Here is a 26,614-nt window from a genome sequence, read left to right as displayed (position 1 = left end):
AAATATGTCCTCATTGCTCCAAGTATTTTTGGATCCTTGCCTTAGGAACATCTCCCAGCCCCCCACATGGTTCAGTGTGGTGGGACATGCATGGTAGGCACCTAGCACCCCTGGCAAATTGATGGTGGTGATGATGATGATGATGGTGATACTTGTGGTGGTGGTAGTGGTAGTGATGGTGGTGGTGGTGATGGTGATGGTGGTTATGATGGTGATGGTGGTGGTGGTGATAGTGATGGTGGTGGTGGTGATGGTGATGGTGGTGGTGGTGATGGTGGTGGTGGTGATGGTGATGGTGGTGATAGTGATGGTGGTGATAGTGATGGTGGTGGTGGTGATAGTGATGGTGGTGGTGGTGGTGGTGATGGTGGTGATGGTGGTGGTGGTGGTGGTGGTGATGGTGGTGATGGTGGTGGTGGTGATAGTGATGGTGGTGGTGGTGGTGGTGATGGTGGTGGTGGTGATGGTGATGGTGGTGATGGTGATGGTGGTGATAGTGATGGTGGTGGTGGTGATAGTGATGGTGGTGGTGGTGGTGGTGATGGTGGTGATGGTGGTGGTGGTGGTGGTGGTGGTGATGGTGGTGATAGTGATGGTGGTGATAGTGGTGGTGGTGGTGGTGGTGGTGGTGGTGGTGGTGATGGTGGTGGTGGTGGTGATGGTGATGGTGGTGGTGGTGGTGGTGGTGATGGTGGTGATGGTGATGGTGGTGGTGATGGTGATGGTGGTGGTGATGGTGGTGGTGATAGTGATGGTGGTGGTGGTGGTGATAGTGGTGGTGGTGGTGGTGGTGGTGATGGTGATGGTGGTGGTGGTGGTGGTGATGGTGGTGGTGGTGATGGTGATGGTGGTGATGGTGATGGTGGTGATAGTGATGGTGGTGGTGGTGATGGTGATGGTGGTGGTGGTGGTGGTGATGGTGGTGATGGTGGTGGTGGTGGTGGTGGTGGTGATGGTGGTGATGGTGGTGGTGGTGATAGTGATGGTGGTGGTGGTGGTGGTGGTGGTGGTGGTGGTGATGGTGGTGGTGGTGGTGGTGGTGATGGTGGTGGTGGTGGTGATGGTGGTGGTGGTGGTGGTGGTGATGGTGGTGGTGGTGGTGATGGTGGTGATGGTGATGGTGGTGATGGTGGTGGTGATGGTGATGGTGGTGGTGATAGTGATGGCGGTGGTGGTGGTGATAGTGGTGGTGGTGGTGGTGGTGGTGGTGGTGATGGTGGTGGTGGTGGTGATGGTGGTGGTGATAGTGATGGTGGTGGTGGTGATGGTGGTGGTGGTATGATGCTGGTGATGGCTTACTACACGTTTACTGAGCTAGTGCTCTTGTGCCCCTGCAGGTGGAATGCATTGACGATCATCACGCCAATGAGGCCCTGGAAGAGGTAACTCTCTGTGTGGTTCCCTCCCTGGAGGACATGAGGCGGAACACCCAGAGAATATTCTGTACCCTCCAGTGGAGCGACTGGGTGGAAGCCTGGGTAGAGGCTGGGAGGATCAGACCTGTCCTTGGCCCGTGCTGTGAAGCCAGAAGCCCCCAGGTCATGAAGGGAGTCTGTGGCCAAACACTCATTTCTAAATCTAGGTGCAAACAACTTAGAACATATGTTCTCAGAGAAAATAAAATTTAAATGTTGGCCAGGTCCCTAGGTTAATCTACCAATATACATCTTTTACAAGATTGTTTTCAATTTTAAAAATATTAGGTACAGTAGAAAATCTGGAAAATACAGAATTGTGTACGAAGAAAATGTAAACTATTTCACATTCCTTGAATCAACCAGTCAGGACTGACAATGACATCCTAATTCATGGCAATAGCAGTAATAGCTGTGTGCACTTTGGTTGCTCCGCACAGGCTCTGAGCAGTTGTCTTTGCTTTCTGGAATTTCACATGAAGTTAAGTGTCTGCCGTCCTATCTAATGGTTTCTTGTTTGTCTTTGATCTGGAATTGCCAGCTTTCAGCCCTTGCCCGCAAACAGCTGCTTGGTCCGCAGTGTGACTGATGCGCAGGGATGGATCCAGGCCCCATTCTGACAAAGGGAAAGAAAGCCACTGTAGCCCCCGCACCCTCACAGCTTTTCACATTCTGTTCCCTCTGGCATCCCCGTAGGCGACCTGCTTTCACACCCAACTTTCCACACAAGCCGTGTCCTTCTGGTTCTCAATGGCTAAGGTGGCCCCTTCTGCTGCCTGGTGTGTTCCTCTCAAAGCATTTCTAGCTGGGGATGGGGGCATGGGACCAGGAGGCAAGGTGGGTGTGGGTACATCAGTGACCCCTTCCCTTGGGCCTCACCACCTTCTCCAGCCACCCCTGCCTATGGTCTCTGTCCTCTATGCCAGGCACTGAGCCTGCATCAGGTCACTCAGTCCTCATGGCACCGCTGTGAGACAGATACCATTGTTACCGCCATTTTCAGGCAAGGCTAGGAGGCTCAGAGAGGTTGAGGAGCTGCTCCTCCGTCACACAGCACAGCCTGCATGCACCTGCTGGAGCGGGACCCACATCTAACCACCAACTAGCTGCACATTTTCCTTGTGCCCTGCACTGCTTGGAGCTGGAAGCTTGTGTTTTTGTTGGGATATGGCACAGGGGAGCACTAGCCGAGAACCACTGTTCCCGACCTTCTCCCCCCTCTGTTCTCGTGGCTGCAGCTGATGCCCCTGCTGAAGCTTCGGCACGCCCACATCTCCTTCTACCGGGAGATGTTCATCACGTGGAACGGCCAGGTGGGTCAGAGCGGATGCTTGCGGCCCGGGCCACTCGGTGGTCACAGGAACAGCGAACTGAGTGCAGAGCACTCCGCACCGTTATCACCCTCGAGGGGCAATGGCAGTGACTCTAAACGTGACCCCTGACTCAGCACTTATCAGGGCCACACTGGGGGCTCCCTGGGCATCATCTCATGTGAGCCCCAACAGCTTCAGCGGAAGAGGGGTCATTATTCCAGGTCTCAGAAGCAAAGGCTAAGAGAAGCATGTTCCTCCCAGTTTCTCTCTAGTTTGGGGCCCAGCCAGGAGGTGAGGTGGGGTGGGCATGACTCCAGTGCCCGGTGCCTTCAGCTACTGAGCTGGCCCTACAGCTACCGGCTCAGTGAGTCTGCGCCTCTGAGGGTGGAGTTTTGACTTTTCACGGAAGGAGCAGGCAGGCGCCAGGAAGCCAGTCCCTTGCTTTCCCCCCTCGTCTGGCACCAGGTTGTCCTAGACCTCTGGACCCGTACAGGTTACTAACTAGCTGCATGTTCATCCTCAGGTCCAAGGAGGTCTGCAGGTGGGAAGTGCTGTCCTCATTTCCCTGGGGCTCAGAGACGTTAAGGAGCTCTCCAAGGCCACACAGCTCATAACAGCTGAGTGGGATGCCAGTCAGGGCCTCCTAGCCCCAAGCCTGCGCTTCATCCTATAGGCTGTGTGACTTCTTGGCTGTACAGGAACCAGAAGCTTTCAGTTACCCCAGAAGGGACTGAGGTGGAGGGGCGATGGGGGTGGGCCTGCAGGTGAAGGGCAGCTGCGAGGCGTCTTGTTGAGTGTCAGACCCTAATCACATCTCCACATTAGTATCCCCGTCTGGAGCTGACAACCAAGGGTTTGAGCAGGAGTGGAGGGTCCCCCTCACACACATTCCCTCCCTTTTGACTGGGCCCCGAGGAAAGCCTTGGGGAGAGGCCATCACCCCCAAGCATTTTCTGAGTACCCCTAATGCTCTTAAGGAGATGTGGAAAAGCCAAGAGGACATTTCACTATGGGAAGGAAAGCAGGGTCCTCCTAAAGCCCTAGGTTGAGACCCTTGATGCAGTGTGCTGGGGTCCCCTTTAGGGCAGCTTCTCCAAGGGAGGAAATAATGTAAGCTGAGCCTGTGAAGGGGTGAGGTCCCTGGCCCAGGCATCAGTATGTGTGGTGGCCAAGAGGCCCCTGCCACCGTCAGAAAAGTCCAAGTGCAGATGGAGCCAGGCGTGGGAGGTGAGGCTGGAGATGCGAGCAGGAGCTGCTCATGAGGGGCTGGCCCCCCGCCCCCGGCAGGCAGTACTCCCCTAGCCACCGCGGATGGCAGCCCATGCAAAAGCTCCTGGCCTGGGCATCTGGGGCCAGAACTGGGGCACCTGCCTAAGGGACCTCGTGTCCCCAGCAGATCTCCTCTTTGTTCCTCTGCCTCGTGATGGACTACAGCAAGGGAAACTTCCAGAAGATCATCGAGAGGAGGAGGGAGGAAAGGACAATCGTTGACTCAGAGGTAAGACAGACTGTCTAGGACACCAGGCCCGGGGACCACCTGGATCTTGTGATGTCACAGGCCCCGCAGTTGGAGTGGGGGGCAAGAGGGAAGAGGGGAGGGCAGGGCCACTGGGGTCTGGCCATCCTTTCTCTTATGGCCGTGAGCGGAGGCGTTCACACACTGCCACGTGCGTGGATCTTACTGCACAGCTGGGCGACTTTGCGTAGTCGGCGCTCACAGCCGCCCAGATCAGGACGCGGGACGCCTGGAGCTCCAGGAGGTCCAGGCCGGCTTCTGCCTGGCCCCAAAGCCCCTATACACGGGCTCACACAGCGGGCAGTCCGTTGTGTCTGGTTTCTTGCGTTCGTCCTGGTGCCCGTGAGGCCCACGCACGCTGTGAGCGGGTCCAGAGTCGCCCCTGTCCGTGGCTCCGCTGCACTGCATGGCCACGCCCAGGCCCGCGTCTGGGTGAGCGCTGGGGGCTTTTGGGTTTTTCCAGTTTGGGGCTATGAGGAAGGTGTTGCTGAGTGTTTTTTGGTGGACCTAAATGCCATGTTGCCTGGGCAGACACTGGGCGTGGAGGTGCTGGGGTGTAGCGCAGGTGTGTGTGGCCTGAGCGGCCATCCCAGGTCCCGAGCTGGCTCGGTCGACCCGGAGTTCGCCGTCACCACAAGTGGGAGCGTCCCGGCTCCACGGCCTGGCCAGCACTTCAGTGTGTCAGTGTTTTCGCATTTAAGTCTTTTGTGCCTTTAAACCCTGGGTGGTTTGTCTTATTGAACTGTGGGAGTTCTTTCTGTGTCCTGGATACGGGTATCCAGAGTGTCTTCTCCCCACCCGTGACTCGCCAGTTCTCTTTCTTAACGACAGCTCGATGACAGAGTCCTTCATTGTGATGAAGGACTTCTCTGTGGCTTCTCTGACGCAGGTGCTCTTGGGTGCTGTAGGAGAAGCCTTCCCTGCCCCAGGGCCGTGTTATCCCCTGGGCTGGGTTGTCATCGCTCTCACATATAGGTCTGCAATCCACCCCAGATGACTTTTGCCTACTTTTGCTCTGAGCACCCCTCTGTTCAGTGGGCCTCCCCACCATCCCCTTGCTGAGGGGCTGTGAGGAGCATGCAGCTCCTCACCCCCCCATGGGTCTCAGAGGCAGGCTCGGAGGGTCTTGAATTTTCTGTGAGTGGCAGGACCCTTTGAAGCACAAAATGTCCTCAGAAACACAGTAAGTAAAGCCAATCTACTCTCATCGGGGGCAGGGAGGGCGGTGGAAGGTGGAGTGGAAGGAAGCCCAGGGTCCTGCCCACTCGGCTTCTGACACCCCAAGGTGGGATCCAGGGTTCCTAGGAACACAGTTTGAAAGTCACTGTGTTCTCTGTCAGGGCTCTTTTCATTCTGATGACATAGAGAAGTGAGCCCCAAAGACTTTACCCTCTCTGCCACCCACAAGGCCAATGGGCCACAGGGGTGGGATGCAGGGCCTGAGCCCGAGGCACACGGGTTTGAGGAGTGGGGACAGGAGTGTGGGGTCCAGGCACTAGGGTGTTGCCCTGGCTGACATGGTTTCACTGTCGGAGGAGCCTGAGGCAGAGCCTCTTGAGCTGACTCTGAGCTCCTGGCTAGCTTCAGCCCCGTCTCAAGACTCAGGAGAAAAGATGCTGCCGTCCTGCCGGCCACTCTGAGAGGTCACTGACCTGTACACACAGCTGCAGGGGCCCCACCGGGGAGCTTGCAGCCCCTCCAATCCTGGCATCTCTCTCTCACCCTTTCCCCAGTGGATGCAGAACATGCTGGGCCAGGTGCTGGACGCTCTGGATTACCTGCATCAGCTGGATATCATCCACAGGTGACTGGGGGCCAGGTGGTTTCAGGAGAAAAGGCTCGGACAGCAGTGCCTGTGTGTAGAATCCAGGCGAGAGGCACAGCCGCAGGCCATGTGGCCGGGATGAAGGCAGGCACCTGTCCAGAGCACCTATCTCCCAGGATAGTGTCCACCCCCCCCCCCCCAGCTTCTAGTGATTCACCCTCCCCACTCAGCTTCGTGAAGTGTGAGCTGACTCAGGCGGGTTGGTTCTAAAGTACAGGAAAGAAAGCAGATAACAGCACTCCCAGGACTGGAGATTAAACTGCTGTGGCCTCTGGCCAGGTGGCGCGCCTGTGACATGCTGGCAGCACCAGCCTGAGCTCTGGAACCCAGGGCCTGAGGGTCTGGGAATGACTTCAGGTTAGACCAGTATCATACGTCAAGGAGGGAGGAAAAGCATGTGGGCCGTGTGTGCGAAGGACATGCTCACGGCTCCGTGTTAACGTCAGTGGCCATCACCGTGGGAAACTTAGCCCCAAGCAGAGGCATAGCTCAGGTCTGGAAGGAGGCGCAGAAGGATTGGGTTTCCTACCTGTAGTTGGTTTGTTTTTTCCAATTTAAAATAACCAGTTGTATTTTCTGTTTATTATAGGAGAGAATATTTAAAAAGTGGACTACAAAGGGGGCATTTATTGAAGAGAGGAGTGTGGGCTGCTTCTGTGGAACTGGGTGGGGCAGGAATTAAGGTTCAGGGTGCACGCTGGCCCCACAGGCAGGGTGCAAAGGTGTGCCCCTTGGTTTCAGAAACCTCAAGCCCTCCAACATCGCCCTGGTCAACATCAACCACTGCAAACTGCAGGACCTGAGCTGCAACGCACTGATGACCCACAAAGCCAAGTGGAACATCCGAGCAGAGGAAGGTGGCTGGGGTCCCCCCAGGCCTGGGACTGCGGTGGCTGGGGAGCAGTGGGGGAGGGGCCATTCACCGGAAGCTGGTTGCTCCTGGAGTCCAGAGGGCAGTAGCCACTCTGGGTGCTTGTGCAAGGCAACATCAAACCTCTCCTTGCTCAGAAGGTCCCCACAGACCCCTCCTAGACTTGCCCCCTAGGCAAAGAGCCCCCCTGCCTGGACTATAACTGAGCCAGAGCACCTCCATGGGGGGAGGCATGCAGAGTCCAAATGACACCCAGAAAATGTTAACCTTCATGGAGGCAGAAGAAAGGTCTCAGAAGTAAGGAAACTGACATGTAGAGGTGGAAGCCTGTTGGGTGCCAGACACTGGCTGGGGTTAGATTACTGAGTCCTAAAGTAAAGAAGATGGTAGAGGTGGGGAGTAAGGGGACATGAGCTCTCCTTCCTTAGAAAAGGCAACGGGGGCAAAGGGAGCCGGGTTTCTAGCCTCTAACAGCTGTCAGCGATGGAGACAACCACCACGGTGGAGAACTCCAGAGTTCTGGGGTGGCAGGCATTGGTGGCACTGTCCTTGGTGCATAGAGGAGGGATGGATGGATGGGTGGGTGGTTGGATAGATGGATGGGTGAGTAGACAGATGGGTGGGAGGGTGGGTGGATGGACAAGTGAATAGATGGATGGACTGGTAGGTGGGAGGGTGGATCTACTGGAGGTGTAGTTGGCAGGAGTCCTTGGAGTCGACCCCTCTGCTGTTTGGCTGGGGAATAGAGGTCCACAGAGGGAGGGACTGCCTGAGGCCTATCAGGACCTGACAGAGCTCAACTAAGGACCCTGCTCAGCGGGCTCCTTGCCTAGGGTTCAGGTTTAGAAGTGGGGGAACAACTGGAACTTTGCCTCAAGGTCCTGATATTTAAAGGGACAAGATGTTTAAAGAGGGTGCAGATTTTAGCCTTCCAACTACTGCAGCCACAATGGGCCAGCCTGTGGGCGCCTGCCTAGATGGGCAGCCTCACTGAAGATCAAGAGGCAGGATCCTCTCCCTTCCCCCCTACAGACAGCCTGTCCCTACCTCCCCAGAGCAGGGTGATGAAGGGCTCGTTTGTCAAGTTGCTTCTTCCCCAGGGAGCGCAGGACTCATACACCTCCCCTTCTGCCCAACAGACCCCTTCCAGAAGTCCTGGATGGCACCCGAAGCCCTCCACTTTTCCTTCAGCCAGAAATCTGACATCTGGTCCCTGGGCTGCATCATTCTTGACATGGTCAGCTGCTCCTTCATGGAGGTGAGCTGCCTCCTGCCCACCGCTCCTTGCCACCCACAAGCCCCACTTGCCATGGCCGGCCAGCAGCACATGGAGCCGGTCCTGCTCATCTCACCCACAAAGGGGCCCACTCTTCCATTGCTGCCTCCTGCGCTTGCTCTGTGCTTGTGTGGGAGGTCCGTGCATAGCCCCCTGCCCCGGCTGGGAGGACCCCCACCCCGTGCACTCAGCACCTGGCCGTGGGTAATGATGACCGTGGTGGCAGTATTCAAACCCGCACAGGTGTCTGCCCCTCGCAGCTGCCACCCAGGTGTTCTCCTCACCCCTTAGGGGTGAGAAAACTGACTTCAGGTGCACTCCGTGGGATTTGGGCTGCGCGCTGGCTGTTTAAGGAACACTGAGCTGCAAGCAGCAGGAACTGTACTGTGTGGGCCTGAGAACACGGGGCTGTTTGTCACCCACAGGCAGGCCTGATGCTTCTCCAGGGTGGGGCCTCAGCTCAGCTCAGCTGGAGGCCCCTGCCCCAGGGACACGGCCACTCCCTCTGCCCAGGGAGAGGCCGCTGGCTGCTCGCTGAACCTCTGCTTCTTCTAGGACTCGGGCTCAGGCGGTCTCCGGAGGTGGCTGCCGCGGCTTCCCACCCTGCTCCCCTCTCGCTCCCCCTGGTTCCGCTGGGCCATTTTCATTTGGTTCTGAAACTTGAGAAGTGGTGTCCCCATTTCCTCAGGCCACAGAAGCCATGTTGCTTCGAAAGTCCATCCGGACCCTCCCGGACAGCCTGAACTGTGTCCTAAGGACCATGGAGGAGAGGCGGGTCCCCCACGCCAAGACCTTCAGTTCCCTTTTGCCCCAGATGCTGCAGATCAACCCCTCGGAGCGAATCACAGTCAGGTGAGCTCAGGGTCTGGAGCTGCCTGAAAGTTTCCAGTTTCTCTCTCAACGTTTCTCCACTTTACTGTCTACACCCCCTGGCGTTTGAAGGCCGCAGCCCCTGCCTCGCCTGTGCACCGCTGCCTGACGGACCGTTGCTATCTCTGGGCTTGGCTGTTCCAAACAGCGGCCTTGAGCGCACGTCCTGAGCATGGGAGACGACAGGGCCAGGAAAATGGACTCATTCTAGTTTATTTTAAAACCAGAAGCAACAAGTGAATCTATAATAACGGATCCAGCCTCAGTTCCACTTGCCATTACACCACCACAGTTGTAAAATCTGATTTTTGTATATTTTTATGGAGTAAGGGCCCATGCAGGCGAAAGCGCCAGGGCTCGGCACCCTCCTCCGTCTGCCCAGCGTGAGCCTGTCTCCCCTGGGGGTGGGGCTGCTGGGGTGCCAGCTGGACACGCCTGTGACAGGGCGAGAGGTGCTGCCAAACCGAGTCCAAACCGGAAGTGGGGCCAGCGTCCGCCCACGGGGGCCTGTCCGTCCCCCTGGAGGGCGAGCTCACGGCTCTGGCTCTGTCGCTCTCTCCAGGGACATCATCCAACTCACCTTCATGAACAGCAACTTCAGGTGCCTGAGTGTCTCCATGATGCTGCACCGGCGGGAGGTGCCTGCATTCATCTCTGACATACTTTTGGAAGGCCATGTGCCCAGCATTTTAGGTGATGACGGGGACCCAGAGGGGGAGGGCACCACGGGGCCACTGTGTCTTAGCTCCCGAGGGTCAGTGCCTCCCCCACAACCCGGCCCCCTGGACTGCTCCTCTGGCGTGGCCAGCGGGTAGGAAGGCTCCCGGGCCGCCCCTCCATCCATCGCAAGCTGCTTTGCTCCGGGTGCTGCCGGCTCAGGCACCCCCCAGCTTCCATTACCTATAGCAGAGCTCATCTCCATGGCCCACTGCACCCCCGTTTCCCCTCTCCCTGCTGCGGAGTCCTCCATAGAGCTGACCGGCCCCCTCACCCCCACCCCTGGAATCCACACCCCAGTGGCTCCAGTAGCTCCAGTGCCCAGTGTAGCTCCAGTGCCCAGTGTCTTCCCCACTCAGCAGCACTTCCTGTGGGGTTGCTGCGTGACCAGAGCCCTGGGCCAGCAGGCTCACCCTTGCAGGGAGAGGGAGCACAGGGGGCTCCCTCTGCAACTTGACACTCAGGACTCAGTCAGGGTGCCTCCAGTCACCTGGCTCAGTGCTTGCCCAGCACACAGCGCCCTAGGCACCTGTACTAGTCTCTACCTCGTGTCCCAGGCTGGGGCACCTTGGGGCTCCCAGCACAGTGACTGACACCTGATGGCTACCCGGAGGTCTAGAGGTCATTTCAAGTTCCAGGGTAGCTCCACTCTCCTAGCTCTGTGTGTTCCTGATGTGTGTGGGGGGGAGGGGGCTGCTCACTCCCTCCGCCCTCTTTGTGGTTCCCTGCAGCACTGCCTGTGACAAGAGACCCCCACACCCTCTCTGCCACCTCTGTCCATTTCTGGGGACAGGGTGTAGAGGGTTTAAAGGTGGGAAGGGGTGCCCACGGGGCACTAGCTGCTCAGGTTCCCCATGTCTCATGGTCATGGGCTTTGGAGGCAGACAAGGGGTCCAGTAGAGCCCACTGAGTGGCCTTGAGCCTCTGTTTCCTCACGTAAAGCAGGGCTGCTGTGAGACACTCACTCAGACAGTTGGGGTGGAGGGCTCTGCTTCTAGAGACTGAGGCTTGTTTCTGGGGCTGGGAGCTCTTGGTTATGAATCAAAGGCAGGGAAGCCTGCTGCCCACCCCTCCCCTCAGGAGCAGTAGAAGGAGCCCTGGGCAGGGCGTAGGGCTCTGGCCACATCCAGCCAGAGTGAGGCACGCTCAGGTTCAACTCTGGACAGGTTGCTGGGCTGGGCCTGAAAAGTGGGGATAAGAGCACTGCCTCTAGCCTGATCACGTGGACCTGTGAGGTGGTGCCCGCAGCCAGGCCCAGCTGCCCTGGCCCCCAGAAGAGTCCCTGACCTGGCCGAGGTTGGGTGGATGTACAGGCAGGCACCCCCAGCACGCTGTCCTATTTCCTGCAGAGGTCATGCAGAATTTCTCCAGCCGGCCCGAAGTCCAGCTCAAGGTCATGAACAGGCTCCTGAGAATGCCTGATGACCAGCTAGGTAGAGACCCTCTCTGTTCACCCTCCCCAGCTCCTGGGTGGGTGTGTGGGGGGGCTGACCCCTTACCCCAAGCTCTCCAGCAATGTCTCTTACACCTCTGAGGCTGGTCTCTATTCCATAAGGGTCCGTGTCCTTTGTTTTTTAAATTAAACTTTTAAAAAATTATTGACTTTAGAGAGAGGAAGGGGAGAGAGAGAAACATCCATGTGAGAAACATTGGTTGGTTGCCTCCTGCACATGCCCTGACTGGGGATTGAACTTGCCACCTTTGGTGCACTGAACAATGTTTAACCAACTGAGCCACACCAGCCAGGGCAGGGTCCACATCTTTATGACCTGCTTGGATTAGGCAGGGCGCAATTCTTCAGTGTCACCATTTTTCTCCAGCTGGGGGTAGGGGGTGGCTTGGGTTCCAAAGTGTTTCCAGTGACCTCCCTTCACCGGATTTTAATGGATGCTGAAGACACCCCATATCTTCCATCATCCCTATCGACAGTATTTGAGTGGTTGCTAATTTCCCAGTGTTGTAAACAATACTATATTGAGCACCCTGGAGCCTGTGTGAGCATTTGTGTGTTTCTGCAGGATAAATTCCTAGGTGTTCAGGGTGTGAAGATTTCACATTTTCATAGATGCTGCAAATCGCCCTCCATAGACGCACCAACTTACCCACCTGTCAAGAGTGATTGTGAGCCCTCTTTCCCCAACACTTTCCATCAATGAGTATTAATCTTTTTAATTTTTCCAAAACATGGTTTCATAAAATCTATCCACCCAACCAGTCTCACCAGTCTGACACATTATATTCACTTACTCATCCATCCACCCACCCACCTACCCACCCACCCACCCATTTACCCAGTCATCTATCCATCAACCATCCATCCATCCATCCATCCACCCACCCACCCACCCACCCATCTGTTCATTCACCCATCTGTCAACCCATCCATCAACCATCTTTCTATCCATCCCTCCATCCCTCCATCTACCTATCCATCTGTTCATTTATCTGTCCACCCATCCATCAACCATCCACCCACCCTCCATCCGTTTCTTTCTCTCATTCCTTTGTCCACCATCCATCCTTCCACAGAGGTCTGTCCCATGGCTAGGGCATCAGAGATTTCAGAGGCCCCTTCCTGGCCTGTAATGAGGCAGCAGAGACCTCATATTGGCTATCTGCCTTTTCCTCCCTCTGCTCCTTCCCCGTGACCCCCTCTGGAGCTAGGCTGTGGCCAGGATAGAGTCCATGGGAAGGAGATTTTGCTTTCCTGGAGAAACTGAGGGCGGCTGCTGGGCCCCTTCCCACAGTGGCCTTTCCTGCCACCCACCCGGAGCCACACCTGCCTCAGACGAGTGTGCAGGTGACTGGCTGTGGCTCGGGTCCCTGGGGCCGGCTCTTTAGTCCTTGCTAGTCTCACACAGCCTGAGATGGAGGGGCTCCTGCCGCACTCTTCCGACGACGAGGAAAGAGGCTGGGAGGGGAGCCGCAGTGGGGACCGGGCGTGGCCGGGAAGGACCCTCAGCTGTGCCACTGCCTCCCGTCCCCCCCAGTGCACAGCACGGCCCCGGGACCGCAGATGTCCACTCTCAGGGCAGGTACAGCCCGGGGCTCGGGAGCCAAAGGCAGCACTCTGCCCAGTGTTCTCTGTGTGTGAGGCGGTCATAGGTAGTCTGCTCAGGGCCGTGCCAGCGTCACATGGCAGGCACTCAGCATGGCGACTGGTCACATTTCCTCACCGCCTTCTCGTCCACCGGGCGCCCCTGCATGATGCCCGGCAGATGCCAGCACCGTCCAGCGCCCAGTGCGGTCTGTACCCCTCCGCCCTGCTCCTCTGCCCAGGCTCACCTCCCACGCGCCCTTCCAGGTCTGCCGTGGCCGATGGAGGTGGTGGAGGTGTTGCTGATCATCATGAAGCAGCACGAGAGGCTCCTTGACATCCAGCTGTGCGCCTGCTCCCTGCTGCTGCGCACCTTGGGCCAAGGTGGGTGCTTTCGTGCGTGTGAAACGTTTCCTCGGCACAGGCCCGGGTCTCCGGACCTGTACGGGCTGCATGGGGCCCGTCTGGCTGTGCCGGCTGGGCAGGTGCCCCGCCCTTGCATCCTTCACGCCCTCGTGCCGCAAGCACTCGTGGGGACCTGCTGTGTCAGAACAAGGCCCACCTCCAATTCCTTCACATGAAGTTAGAGGGAACACGCCTGATGCTATCTGGCGGCCCCTGGGCCCCAGCTTTGGGGGTTAACCCCAGGCTTCTTCCATTGGCCCACGCAGCACTGGCGCAGGACCCGGCCGCCGAGGTGCCGAGGGACAGCTCCATCGCCTCTGTCCTGCTGAGCGTCATGTGGAGGCACCCGGAGGCCCAGCAGCTCGTGGTCATGGTCTACAGTCTCCTCGCCATTGTCTGCAGCCAGGGTGGGTCTGCCTGCCCCCCGCAGCCGCGGCTGGCTGCCAGGGGCTGGGCCCGCTCCCGGCTCCATTGCTCTGCCTTTGGTTGGCCTGCTCCCCCGGCTCGCCCTTTTCTCGTTTCCTCCACAAATGAGCACAGGCCCTGGCTAGGGCTTCACGCCGAGGCCTGTTTCACGTTGGCGCCCTCGCTGCCCCTCTGCCCTGCTCACCTCCGTTCCACAGAGCACCTGGGCTCCTGAGGCCGCCGGGCAGGCAGGCAGGGCAGCCCGACGGGGACAGTGTGGAGGAGGGCAGTACCCAGGGCCTCACAGCGTCACTCCTCCCCACCTCATCGGGTCCTCTGGAAGCCCAAAGACAGCGAGTCCCGTGGCCGGCCAGGGGCTGGGGCTGGGCACCTGATAATCTACTTTGGGGAGTGAAAAGGGTGCTATGAATAGGCACATTGGGACAACAGGCGCCCATCGGGATTCTCGGGCACGCTGGGTGTCCGGCCGTCCTGCTGGGAAAGGGCACCATTTCGAAAGGATAGGCCTGCTCTGCGGCCCCAGGAGGCAGGGCCAGGTCCCTTGGAAGGAAAGCTACATGGGCCAGGCCCAGCCCAGTAATGGGATGGGAGATGCTGGGACTTGTGCCCAGGGGATGGATTCTGGACCCCACGCTGGGCATGAGACTGACCGGGCAGGGGCCTAGGAATGTGGGCTGCATGGGACTGCAGTGCCCGAGAACAGCGTAGGATGAAGGTGGTGCTTAGGGTGGGCTTCTTGGAGGAGGGGCTCTCTACAGTCCTAATTCCGGGGCCCACCCAACAGAGTGCGATGCAGAGGAGCTGCAGAAGGCAGGGCTGTTTGAACACATCCTGGAGCGCCTGGACACCTCCAGCAACAGGGACATCTGCATCACCGGCCTGAGCCTGCTCTGGGTCCTGCTGGTGGATGGTGAGGGTTCCTTCTCGTCCTGTTCCTTACCCACTTCAGGACAAACCTTGGCCCATGAAGGGCTCTTCTGAGAGCCAAGAGCAGAGGGAATGAAAGAAGGGGAGAGGACCCACGGCCTGGGATTTCTCGGACAGTCCCTGGTTTCAGAACTTAGCCTGGGCTCTGGCATCCTGGCCTCATTTTTGATTCAGAAAAGGGACTCAGGCTGTGCTCCTCCCTCCTCTCCAGGCCCCATCCTGGCTCACCAGCACCGGGGTGGTAGTTTTACCCAAGAAAAAGAGGGCTCCTCACCATGGAAAGCCCCAGAAACTGGGAGAGCCCTGTTCACACCCAGTGCAGAAGTCCCCAAGCCTCTCCTTGGGACTCAGAGAATCCTCACCCTCCGCAATCTCCCTAGTGGGATAGAAAGCTCCCCCCTCACCTCAGCCACCTTCCCATCTCTGCAGACAACTGACCTCACCACAGCTTCTGCTCTGTTGTCCTTGGGGGCAGAATTGGGGGGCCATGTGTACACTCCCACATGCACCCAAGGGCCAGGTGTCCCGTCCTCCATCCTGTCCTGGTTCCAGCTGTCACTGTGAGCAAGGCCTCCTTGGAGAAAGCCCCCGTCCTCATTGCTAGGCTGCTCGCCACCTACCCTGCGGATGCGGAGATGGCTGAAGCCGGCTGTGCAGTCCTCTGGCTGCTGTCCTTGCTAGGTGAGGGTACTAAGCCCCAGGGGCTGGAAGGGGTGGCCCCTGGGCCCGGGAGGTGACGAGGCCACACTGCCCCGCTGCAGGCTGCATAAAGGAGCACCTGTTTGAAGAAGTAGTGTCCCTGTTCCTGCAAAGCATCCGGCTGTGCCAGGACAGAGTCCTGCTGGTGAACAGCGCCTACCGAGGGCTGGCGAGCCTTGCTAAGGTGTCCGGTGAGCCTGGGGACACACCTGGCTGCCACTGGGAGGTAGGGGCAAAACTCAAGTGATTTCTGCTAGCTGCCCAAAACAAAAGCAAACCATCAAAGAAAGGAAACAGCCTCTAGTCCCAGCAGTCAGAAGTTGCCTTGGAGACATACACGTTGGGTACTTTTCTTCCTGGCTTTCCCTGTCCATGGGCCTGCACAGATTTTCCTACAGGTCTAGCGTATTAAAACAGCCCAGGAGACAGGTCTCTCAATTCCCATTCCACAACACAAACCCCACTGTGTCACGCACGCACTGTGTCAGGCCCTGTGCCCGGCTCCCCTATAATAACCCTTGGCAGAACCTTGCGGCCTAGGGACCGGCCAAGGTCTCCAGCTGGTGTGTGTGTGAGGGGGGTTCAGCCCCTCTAAGGTCTGGTCCTAACCCAGTGTTCTGGGGCGTGTGCACAGGCTGGGCTGCGCTGGGCCAGGCAAGCAAAGCCAGGCTCTGTCTGAGACTCAGCCTGCAGTTGCCTGGGCCTGAAGGGAGTGGGACCCTCGTCACTCCTGGGAGGGAGGCTCCAGAGAGCGTGGCAGAGTCTTCCCTCTCAGATGGAGGCACCCTGGGCTCCAGGCCTGCCCCACCCTGCCCAAGGTCCCACCAGCAGCAGTCTGTGTTGGAGGTGACCTGTGTCCTTGTGGGGCAGGAGTGGAGGCTGAGGTCCTGAGGGCGAAAGGGACTTGGCTCAGCTCACAAGGAGCAGGGTTGTCCGCATCCAGTGAGCAGGACCCCAGAGTCAAGAGTCCCAGTGAGAACTGTAGTTTGGCCACCTGCTGGCTGTGTGACAGTCATCTCAACTAAATGTCAGTTCACCCCAGGTTCCCGGAGAATGAGTCGCCTACATGGCATCCCAGGTCACTGCTTAGAGGCCCGTGGAGCACCCAGTGCCCTCCCTACAGGCAGGGACCACCCCTGAGGGGCTCAGGGCCTTTTGCTGCCTGGGGGGAGAGGGAGGTGGGTGCTGGTTCCCACTAGGAAACGAGGCAGGCAGATGCTTTTACAAGCTTTACAACTGCAGTGGAGAACAGTGACCTCGGAGGTCCCAATTGCAGGAAACCATGGCCTCCTCTGCCAGCGGCTGAGGCCCGTGTTGTCCCAAGCACTTTGCACACAACCACCCTAGGAACCTGGTCCTGCCATCACCCCATTTCAGAGGTCACAGAGGCACAGGCAGCTGCAAGCAACAAACTCTGTCACCTACCTCCCCTCGCCCCCCCAGAGATGGCGGCACTGCGGGTGGTGGCGCCACAGGAAGAAGGCAGCGGCCTTACCCTCATCAAGGACACCTACAAGCTTCACAAGGACCACCCTGAGGTGGTGGAGAACCTGTGCTTGCTGCTGGTCCACCTCGTTTCCTACCGTGAGAATCCCCTTCCCCACCATCCGTCTGAATGTCCCTTTCCTGTGACACGAGTGCCTACCATGCACTTGGCCGGCTTTGCAGTGCCAGCTCCTGAGCCCAGGGTTGGGGTGTTGATGGTAAGCCCAAGTGGGACGGGCCCAGCCTTGCCCTGCTGGCCTTCTCAGAAATGCTCGAGCCGGGAGTCATGAGAGAATCAGGCCGGCTGGGCTTGGGGCGCCCAGAGAGGGGCAGAGGGCCCCGCCTCAGGATCCTCGTTCTGCCCACAGAGGATATCCTGTCTGAGCTGGTGAGCAGTGGCATCCAGCCCCTTGTCCAGGATATCAAGGAGCGCTTCACCTCCAGCCTGGTGAGTGTTGGCAGGGCCTCCACAAACCAGGCCTCACACCCACCTCTATGGCCCACAGAACCAGGTTTATGTGGGAGTGACCTGGATCACTGTCTGTGGTTCCATGTCTAAATCCTGAGGAGGGGAATCCTCAAAGACAAGCGGTGAAGCCACAGACCTACCTGTCTCCTCCTCCCAGGAGCTGGCCTCCTATGCACAGAGAGTACTCCTGAGACTGGAGGTGGCCGGGCTGCCCCGCTCTGCCCGGGGGCAGCAGGCTTCAGCCAGAGGTAGATCCCCCATGCCCGTCTCCCACCCAGTGCCTTCTCTCGAGGCTCATAAAGCTGCCCACTGAAATGGCATTTTCCTTAGGGATGGGAGGGGGTGGCTGTGGTGCTGGATTCTAGTCTCTGTACAAGGCTCAGCCCTGGCTGGATCTGGTGGCAGCATCAGACACACCAGGCCTTCCAGACTTTTCTGAACAAGGGAAGAAACAGGTTCCATCAGCTCCGTCTCAAGTAAAAACCTCATTTATGTCCGATCATTTCCTTGGTGAGTTTGGACCTTTTTGTACCTGTCAGGAAGTGCAAGAAAGCCTTGGGCTTCGGGCACCTGGCTGCTCCCCACTCTTGTTCTCAGAGATCCTGGGCCAGGCTACCCATGGGAACCCACTTTTCTAGCTCCAATCGCCCGAGGCCAGCATGTCGGTCCCAGCATGGGAGAGGCACTTCAATAACTTATCACCATGCTCAGGGGCCACAATGCGGCTATGACCTCGAGTTTAAATTTGGTGGCAAGTGGGGGGTGGGGAGAGAAGGACACCATCAGAAGTCTCCAAATCCAAAGTAGGCCACAGAAAACTCCTCAGTGAGGCTGTGGCTGAGCTGGCTGCAGACACCGGTCTGGGCTCCTCGAGTCTGGCAGAGATCTTCACATCACCAGTGAACACTGGGTACTTCCTGCCTTGGGATGCAGCGAAACCCAGCAAGCGGGCTGCCACATGGGTGGGGACAGGAGGGTGTAGGCACAGCCCCAACTCCTGTCCTGATGTCCTGACTCTGGGACTTGGCCAGGTGCTTACACATGGGTCCCCACCGCCACCTGCTTGCTGTACCCAGGACAAATGCTGCTGACCATGCAGCATGTCCCCCAGGGCACGACCAGGTCTTAGATGGAGAAATCAGAGGGAAGAGGTTGTTCCCGGCAGCATGTTTGCCCCATCCCCTGCTGCCACGATTTTGTCACCACTGTGAGGAGACTTGATCTGTCCTGTCATTTGGTCATGAGTGCCTATGGACAGAGATGCTGCTGTGGGGCGGTGGCTCCCATTACATGTTGTCCCTGCCGACGACTGGAACGGTGGCCGCGGGGCGCCTGTCCTGGACCGTGTGTTCCCATTCCTTCTTCACCATGACGTAGAGTCTCATTGCTACCTGGGCATCCTGAATCTAGGTGACAGAACACCCGATAACTATCCCAGCAGGTCACACGCATGGCCACATGACAGTCAATCCCACAATTCCTGAGCCTGAAAGCCAAACCCTGGGTAAGCGGAGGAGGAAGCAAGCAGGGCAGTGCTCCAGTGACGGTGACAGGGCCCTCACTGCGCCCCTGCAGCTCAGTGCCCCACTCAGGAGGAGCCCGAAGGCATGCAGGCCCAGCGTGCTCCTCGTGAGGAGCCTCAGACAACACCGAACATTAAGAATGCTGGTGGACGGATGGTGCACCCTGAGCCTGATGCCACTGAGCCTGGCGCCCGGGCACAAGGCACCGGGCAGAAAAAGCCCAGAGGGCTAATGGCCACAGTGCAGCAGGGATGGGTTCCGGGGCCAGCAGACTGGCACCCACATCTCAGGACCTGTCACAGAGGGCCAAGGGGGCCGCTGGCGCGGGCCACACAGCCCTAACTGGAACTTTTTCTCCAAACAATTACAATAGTTTTTTAGTATTGTGCTAGCTTAACGTAAACGTTCAGAATTTAACCCTTTGTGAGCCCGCTGTGCCAGGTCATTTATTATGGACCAGCAGCTTTCTAAAGAAGTTGCCTAGGCCGCACCGTGTCTGCCACCAGGTGACAGGATGGCCCCCAATCCCGAGGACTGACACCCCAGGAGACTCACCGAGCAGTGCTCTGCGTGCTGCACCTGGATCCCTAGGATTCTCTCTGCCAGCAGCTTCAGGGATGGTCTTCCACTCTGTGGAGGCAGAGGACAGCACACAGCCCCACTGGGCAGAGGCCCCTGCAGGTGCTGCCCAAGCTGCAGGCTCTGCACCCCAACCCAAGTGACCTTCACTGGAAGCACCTGTGGCTGGTGACACCCTGCCAGGCCACAGTGAGGGCGGGAGGAACCTGCATCTCTGTCCTCCAGCCTTGCTTTCTGCTCAGCTCAGGGGCAGGCTGTGCCCTCAGCACCCTCTGCTGGTCTCTTCAGAGATCAGAGGTGAGCATAACCTGCCCTAGGTCACCCAAACTTCTAAGGGTGACATTTAAAACTTTTTCTTCCGAGATTCCTTTTAGTTGGGTTAAGGGCAAACAAAACCCCTTTTGCCCATAAGTCAGCTACCAGGGACTAGAAGCTCCAATTATGTGAACCAGCAAAACACAAAGAACCACAACAAAGGGGACCATGCTAAGTACCTTCACCTGACTCTTGAAAGGCTTGTATTTCTGTGTGTCCCGAATCCTCTTTTTTGGGTGATCAAGAAAAAGTACCTGAAAGAAAAGACAGTGATGGTCACTGCCATTTTTAGTTTGTGGCTGTAACTTAATTTCAAATGACTCCTTACAAGGAATTCCAATGTAACACGCACGAATAAAATAAAGAGTTGACACAAATTTGAACTTCTGAAAGAAAATTATCATGCCGACTCAGGATGATGCCTGACAATAAGCACCACATTAATAGAAACAACACTGAGACCAGAAGTGGGGGACTAAGCCATAGTTAGCAGGCAGGCAGATGGTGCCTGTATCTGAGCAGAGTCACATGCTGGAACCAGGATTGGTGACAGGCTGCAGTGGCCCATCTACAACCTTAGCAGTCTTCAGGAGGGAGCCACAGGCCAACAGGGAGGTGGCCTCGGAGGTGGGCATACAAGGCATTTCAGTGGGCAGAGGACTGGTGAGTTCCTGGTAGTTCAAGGTTTATTTTAAAAGACAGTGGATGCCACCATGGAGTGGACCCTGAACATTGAGCACTCAGGGTTCTATGGAACACAGTCTGAACAGCCCAGCCAGGCAGAGCAGTTTCCAGTTCCACCTGCCCCATGGTTCAGCTCTCATCGGGATAGACCCTCAAGGAGCAAAGGCCGGGGCATCAGCCTCTGCGGCATCAGAAGTGGACCCCTTGAGCTAGCCTACCACCTAAGTCCATCACAACAGCCTTTGAGCCGGCCGTGGCTGCGAGTGGCCGCCCAGACTGCTTCCCAACAGAAGGGGCTCTGACCTCACAGGAGCCCCGTTCACATGGACAGTGAAGGCTGCAGGGGCAGTGGCCTGGCTATGTCTATGTGGAAGGTGCTAGAGCAGTGGGCGGGGGGCCTGGCAATGCTAGAGCTGCTCCTCAAACACAGGGAGAACTCAGTGTATCTGATGCTCCCAGCATAGGAACGGATTCAAAGACTACTGCCCCCCCCCCCCCCCGCCCACGAGGTGCACGCAGGTGGAGTGTTAGGCAGCGGGCGCCAAAAGGCCAGCACCTTTAAGTCGTTATGCAGCGCGTGTCCCACAAGAATCCGGCCCTTCAGCATCTCTGCCACTTCCTTCTGAACAACTTCAAATTCTTCTCCTGAAATCGAACCAAAGTAGTAGTTTTGAATGACAGCAAATCTGGCCATTGTCTGGTCATACCTCAGGGACAGGCAGGCTGAGTACTGATCCGGGGTCAGCTACCTCAGGCCCGCACAGCCCAAACTGAGGGCCAATGGCCTTCCCATCCACCCACCAGGGACAAGGGCTCTGCACCCCAGCTGGAAGAAGACAGGCCAGAGTCCACCCCCCCCCAGCGCAGCACCCCCAAGTGGGCATTTAGAGGTTCGCATTGCCCACTGACCACTGAATCTGCTAAAAAACCAGGCTGGTGTTTTGTGTCTCTCCATCTGGAGACAAAAACAGGCTGGTCCTTGGCCCTAGATGGTGGGAGGTGTCGCTCTGGCCCTTACCTCCCACCATCTGGGGCAGCCCCCCTGCTCTCTCAGCGGACCCCTTGGGAGCCCCCCCCAATCCCCAACAGGAGGGCTGCGGCGACCATCCTGACCCAAGCAGGACCGGTTAGAGCCTGGAACCTGCAGGCTGGACAGGCTGGGGTATGGAGCAGCACATTTTGTGTGCACAGGAAAAAGGGACCCAGTGGCCATTCCCTCACAGAGCAGTGGCCTCGATCCTAAAGTTTCCAGGATCTCTTCTAGTCTCCAACCTCAGTATTATCCCGGATGCCTGTCTGCTCCTCCCACAGCCATCCCATCAGCAAGCCCCACAGACACGGCCTTTGGGGTGTATCCAAGCTGGGCTGCATGTCACCTACAGCCACCTACTGACCAGGTCACCACCAGCCATGCCTTGTCTTCCTATCTCCACTCTCATGGCCCTTGAGTCTATTCTGACAACCAGAGCCAGACAGAATCTGCTAGAGCCTGAAGCAGACCAGGCCCCTTGCTCCACACAACCTTCCCATGGCTTCCCAAAGTCGTCACAAAGATCCATGAGGACCTGTCTCACCTCCCACCCCCCTCACTGGCCTCCATTTCAGTCCCCGCTGCCTAGTGACCCAGAACAATTCAGGGACAGTGTTCTGGTCTTCAGGTTGGGTGGCTCTGAGGTGTGGAGGTACAAACACACAGGGTGAGAGTCATCTGAAGACCACTCGCCCCATGGGAGGAGAGACTGTTAGAAATTGTGCTATGGGGAATGCTCCAGAAAAGGGACCAAGAGGACAGTAAACCTGGTCATTGCTTATCCTTTCTAAGCTCATTAGCTGGGAATGACCCACCCTGCTTGAGGTGCTCCGGCCGGATCCCGCTGACCACCGTCCTGTAGTCAGTTACCGGCTGGGTTGGCTTGACATACTTGTCATAGACACACTTCCCATACTGGTTCACAATGGACACGCGGGCGGCAAGGCTCTCCTCCCCCGTGGGGCCCACGCCCACCATCTCACAGTCCATGGCTAAGGCTTTTGTCAGGCTGAAAGGGACCAAAGGCTCCAGTTTAATCCAGTACCCTGGAACTGGCAACAAAAGCTCTCCACTGACACCACCACCACCACTGTGACCAGCTCTATGACACCAGGAGGTGCCTGCCCAGTCCAGCTGGAGCAGAGGGGTGAGCAGAGGGGCAGTCCTGCCCTCCCGCTAGGCCCAGCCACGTACCCGCTGAAGGCCTGTTCCTTCACCAGCGCCACACCATTCTCCTTCTCACCCAGCTGTTTCCTCGCTATCTTGGCTGCCTCTGGGCCTATGGCCGCTTCGATATCCACCGGATCAACATCATCGAACCAGATGTCTTGTCTAAAAGGCAGAGAAAACAGGCTGACTGTATGGTTAGTGGAGACGCCCTAACCGCCATTGGCCTGAATGCCCACTCCCAGGCCCAGCAGCTCATGCTATTTTAATCACAGGACACTTTTCCATTCATCACTTTTCTGTTTAAAAAATACGCTCATTATCTGAAATTTAAGAACTGCAAGTAAACGTAAAGAATACAAAATAGAAACGCCCAACCCTCCACCGAGATATAATGACTGAGCTAATGTTTCCGTTTTAGTTACAAAGTAGTATGTTCATGTATCAAACATTTAGGAAACATATGTAAACACAAATGCTGATAAAATGGACACACAAAACCCCACCATGTTGTAATGACCAGTAGCCCTCAAGTCAGACTCTGATGTCCATGCAGGGATGTAAGTTTCTGCCTGCTAAATTACCTTTCAGGCTCTGATTAAATGTCATTTCCTAGAGATATTTCTGACCCCACATAGTGGACCTACTCCTTCCAACCACGCTTACTGAATTACTGAAATAGTTTACCGTCTGTCTCTCCTACATGACCGTCGGCCTCAGCAGGGAGGGCCTGTGGCTACTGCTCTATTTCCAGACTGTGGCGTCCCTACCCCCCTTAGCAACTGTCCTCGACACCTCTGCGACATGCAGCCAGCTTGACTTACAAACATGCCACCTCCAGCTGAGCCATTCAGAGGCGGCCACTGGCTCCTGGTCCTCCCCATGTGAGTGACCATCACAGGGTCTGCTGGGTAACCACTGGTCACTCAGCCAGTATATCCCATCTCACAGACACCCCCACCTCCCCCCGCCAAAAACAGACAGGGAAGCTCAGGGGACGTCAGAACTTGTCCCAAACCACCCAACTAGCAAGATGCGGGAATTGGCTTCAAACTCAGGTCTTCCTGGCTTCTGACATTCGCTCATTCCACAAATCTTCACTGGGGGTACTCAGTGCCCAGCTCTGCTCTGGGCCCTGGAGATACAGCAGCTATGAAACAGGCCCTGCCCTCATTCTGCCTACATTCTAGGCGAGGGGAAACAGCTATTGACCAAAGAAACAAACAGCATCAGAGCAAGGTGATGGAGGGACTGAGGGAGGGCCCCATTCTCGGCTTCTTAAGGAGACAGGCCTTAGTCGCTATGACTCTGTCCTCAGCAATGAAGACCACAAGCGGGCTGCAGTGGGGTGGCAGAGGAGGCTATGCCCGTCACCATGGCTGGTGCTCGGGCAGAGACCCCCAGTACTTACTCGGTGGGCAGGGCTGGAGTCAAGGCTGCAGTCACCTCCTTAGCTTTCCGTTTCTTATGTTTGATGTCCCCTTGTTTTGGGGAAATGTCACCATTTGTCTTTTTCTTGGTTCCTTTCTCACTGTGCTCTGCTCCACTGGCCTTTGTGGGAGGTGCTGGCACCTTTCTGTTTGACAGAGATCCTCTCTTTGCCTCTCTGTTCTGTTGGATAATTTTGGGCTCCTTTTTGGAATCCATCTGAGAGATAACAAGAGGCTTTTCCGGGGTCTGTGATTTTTGTTTCAACACCTAATGGGACCCAAAATAAAACACATGACAATTTTTAATTTGGATATCACGCACCAGAGACTGAAAAAACTTACATGTGTGTATAGCCCCCCCCCCCCCCCCCCATCGCATCTTCATATTCTTCCTATCCACAGCACTGAAATTCATTTTCAAATGGTCTGGGAAAAGCCGCCCCCCCCCCCCCCCCCTTAAGTGTTCTTACTGATTTCAGAGACAGGAAGGGAGAGGGAGACGGAGACAGAAACACCAATGCTGAGAGTCCCTGAGCAGCTGCCTCCCGCCCTCCGCGATGCCGGGGAAACGAGCGCCGGCCCCTTACCTCCTGCAGCGCCTTCCAGTTCTGGGAGAAGTTCGCCGGGGCCTTCGGAGGTCGCAGCACAACTTTGGGGTCGCTTCCCGGTTTCTTGCTTACTTCTCGCGCTTTGTTTTTCCAGAACCTTTTCTTTTTCTTCTTCTTTCGTGTTAGCTTCCTGACAAGCCCTGGCTCAGCCGCGGGGGCGTCCGGGGCCCGCCTGGGGGTCAGTCCCTTCGCCTTCACCATCCCGGCACCATCTAGGGCCTGAGCAGAGCGCGGCGTCCACGCCGAGGCCGGCGGCAGAGGGAGCCCCCCGCCCTCCCCGAGCGCGGCCCTGCGCCCATTCGAGGCGCGCTGGCCCCGGCTCCGGGCTCTGCCGACCCAGCGAAGGGTCAGGCCGGCCCCCCAACTCACCAGCGGGCTGGAAACCCGCCCCCAGGGCCGGCCAGCGAATCCGGAAGCGCCCCCACGCTCACCTCGACACGTGCGTCCCAACCCCCGGAAGTACTCTTCTCTCCCAGACCGACTGGAAACCGAGCCCTCGCCTCTAGTTCCGCACTCGGGGGACCAAGGCGGGGTTCTTCGCCCGCACAGGCAAAGGGTCGCTACCCCAGCGAGCGGCGTTCAGGTCCGGCGACCTAGGATTGGGTTAGGGTAAGCCCGGGACCTCACGAGACCCGGGATGGGGATGAGAAACGCAGGCGCCGGAAGGGAACTGGGGGGGCCTCTGTCGGGGTAGCACCGCGGCTGGGCCCGCAGAGCGCCGAGGCGCAGGTGGCCGCAAGGGGGCGCTGGGCGGCCAGGCTTCGAGGAGCCCGCGCGGTGCCCGCCCCGCTCAGCCTCACCTGGCATCTACCTGGGGAGTCGGGAAACTGAGGCCCAGGAGCGGGAAGGAGAAACCCCGGCCCCTTAGCCCGGCTTACCAGAGCCACGGGGCTGCGGAGGCACTGCGGCCATGCCCGATAATGGCAAAGCGCTGTAAGAATCGCTATTTACTGCTTTATGTGACGAGAATAAGAAGTTGCGGGCACTCCACGCCCTGCCCGGGACCAGACCTGGACAGCAACGCGGATCAGGCCTCCGCTTCCCTAAAGTTTCCACCCGAGCCTCTGTGTGTGTGAGGGGCCTCCAGGGAAACACAGATAATGCATCAACACGATAATTTGTGTAGTGATCAACAGAGATGATAACAGGAGATGTAGTAGAGGTCGGCAGGGGTTAGGTTACCAAACAAAACGCAGGACGGCCCGAGAAACAGGGCTTTCAGATAAAGGATAATTTTTAGTGGAAATACATCCATGCAGTGGTTGCAATATTTGGAGCATACTTATACTAAAATAATTATATATATATATAACTTGAAATTCAGATTCAACTGGCCCTCTTGCTTTTTATTTTCTAAATAAGGCAAGCCCACCTGGACGGCCACTTAGGTGCGGTCCTGAGGGAAGGCCTCTTTGGGGAGGTGACGTTGGAGCTGAAACCTGAATAAGAGGCCAGGGGTCCGAGGGACAGCAAAGCGTTTGATGTATTTGAGGGGTGAAAAGCTGAAGCTCTGTGAGCAAAGGGGGAGGGTGGCGATGCAGGCAGAGGGCAATATAAAGCCTGGGAGGCTGCAGGCAGGAGTCTGGACACTTGATCCTCAGGGCAAAGGGGAGATTGTTTTAAAGCTGGGGAGTGACGCCGTCTGACTGCCGCTCTTTGTGGGAAATGGGATGGGGAGTGAGTGAGACAGAAAACACAGACCAGTTGGGAGCCAATTACAGACACCCAGACCCCTGAGCTGCGGCTGGGCTTAGGGCCATGTGTCAGTCTGGGTCTGCAGGAAGCACAGCATTGACGGGGTGGGATGCCTGTGAAAGATAAAGGGGGGTGCGGCTCTGGCAGGGGAGCCTCAGGCACAGAATAGGCAACGGCTGAGTGAGGAGGTGTAGTGGGGGGCCTGCAGCACGGGTGAGGAAGGGAATGAGGGGAGGACAGTGGGCAGGTCACGGAAAGTAGAGGTGTCAGCAGAGAGCTTGTCGGAGCCTGGAAGCTGGTGAGAGCCAGCCCGCAGCCCCAGCGTGCTGCCT

At 57.3% G+C, this 26,614-nt stretch overlaps 2 protein-coding genes across 2 annotated transcripts; one reads left to right on the top strand and one right to left on the bottom strand.

The window, feature by feature from the left end:
- The first annotated feature begins 2,546 nt into the window (after window positions 1-2,546).
- Window positions 2,547-18,017, top strand: STKLD1 (serine/threonine kinase like domain containing 1). Its single transcript, XM_087822976.1, has 16 exons — window positions 2,547-2,728; window positions 4,125-4,226; window positions 5,978-6,048; window positions 6,811-6,926; window positions 8,080-8,198; window positions 8,905-9,068; window positions 9,649-9,779; window positions 11,153-11,236; window positions 13,108-13,224; window positions 13,512-13,652; window positions 14,456-14,581; window positions 15,151-15,279; window positions 15,360-15,488; window positions 16,741-16,881; window positions 17,151-17,230; window positions 17,409-18,017. Exons 1-16 carry the CDS (start codon window positions 2,657-2,659, stop codon window positions 17,562-17,564), a joined length of 1,878 nt encoding a protein of 625 aa, XP_087679102.1. The 5' UTR covers window positions 2,547-2,656; the 3' UTR covers window positions 17,565-18,017.
- REXO4 (RNA exonuclease 4) lies at window positions 17,724-24,906 on the bottom strand. The gene is made up of 8 exons (XM_016196568.2): window positions 24,567-24,906; window positions 23,961-24,247; window positions 22,577-22,714; window positions 22,198-22,391; window positions 20,909-20,997; window positions 19,848-19,922; window positions 19,330-19,404; window positions 17,724-18,657 (listed from the first exon to the last, which is right to left on the bottom strand). Exons 1-8 carry the CDS (start codon window positions 24,786-24,788, stop codon window positions 18,538-18,540), a joined length of 1,200 nt encoding a protein of 399 aa, XP_016052054.2. The 5' UTR covers window positions 24,789-24,906; the 3' UTR covers window positions 17,724-18,537.
- Window positions 24,907-26,614: the final 1,708 nt, after the last annotated feature.

The sequence above is a fragment of the Miniopterus natalensis genome, chromosome 12 (genome assembly GCF_054644295.1).
Source record: "Miniopterus natalensis isolate mMinNat1 chromosome 12, mMinNat1.hap1, whole genome shotgun sequence".
NCBI classification, from domain to species: domain Eukaryota; kingdom Metazoa; phylum Chordata; class Mammalia; order Chiroptera; family Miniopteridae; genus Miniopterus; species Miniopterus natalensis.
Note: the sequence above shows the minus strand (reverse complement) of the source record. Positions and strands in the feature narration are given on the sequence as shown.

Excerpts from the sequence above, each read along its gene's own strand:
- REXO4 (XM_016196568.2), bottom strand. The coding sequence starts at position 24,788 with ATGGTGAAGGCGAAGGGACTGACCCCCAGGCGGGCCCCGGACGCCCCC. Across the intron at positions 20,998-22,197 it reads GCCGGAGCACCTCAAGCAGG|GAGAAGAATTTGAAGTTGTT; the intron begins GTGGGTCATTCC and ends GTTCGATTTCAG. Across the intron at positions 19,923-20,908 it reads CGCTGCATAACGACTTAAAG|GTACTTTTTCTTGATCACCC; the intron begins GTGCTGGCCTTT and ends CTTTTCTTTCAG.
- STKLD1 (XM_087822976.1), top strand. The coding sequence starts at position 2,657 with ATGCCCCTGCTGAAGCTTCGGCACGCCCACATCTCCTTCTACCGGGAG. Across the intron at positions 6,049-6,810 it reads CAGCTGGATATCATCCACAG|AAACCTCAAGCCCTCCAACA; the intron begins GTGACTGGGGGC and ends CCTTGGTTTCAG. Across the intron at positions 15,280-15,359 it reads CTGGCTGCTGTCCTTGCTAG|GCTGCATAAAGGAGCACCTG; the intron begins GTGAGGGTACTA and ends GCCCCGCTGCAG.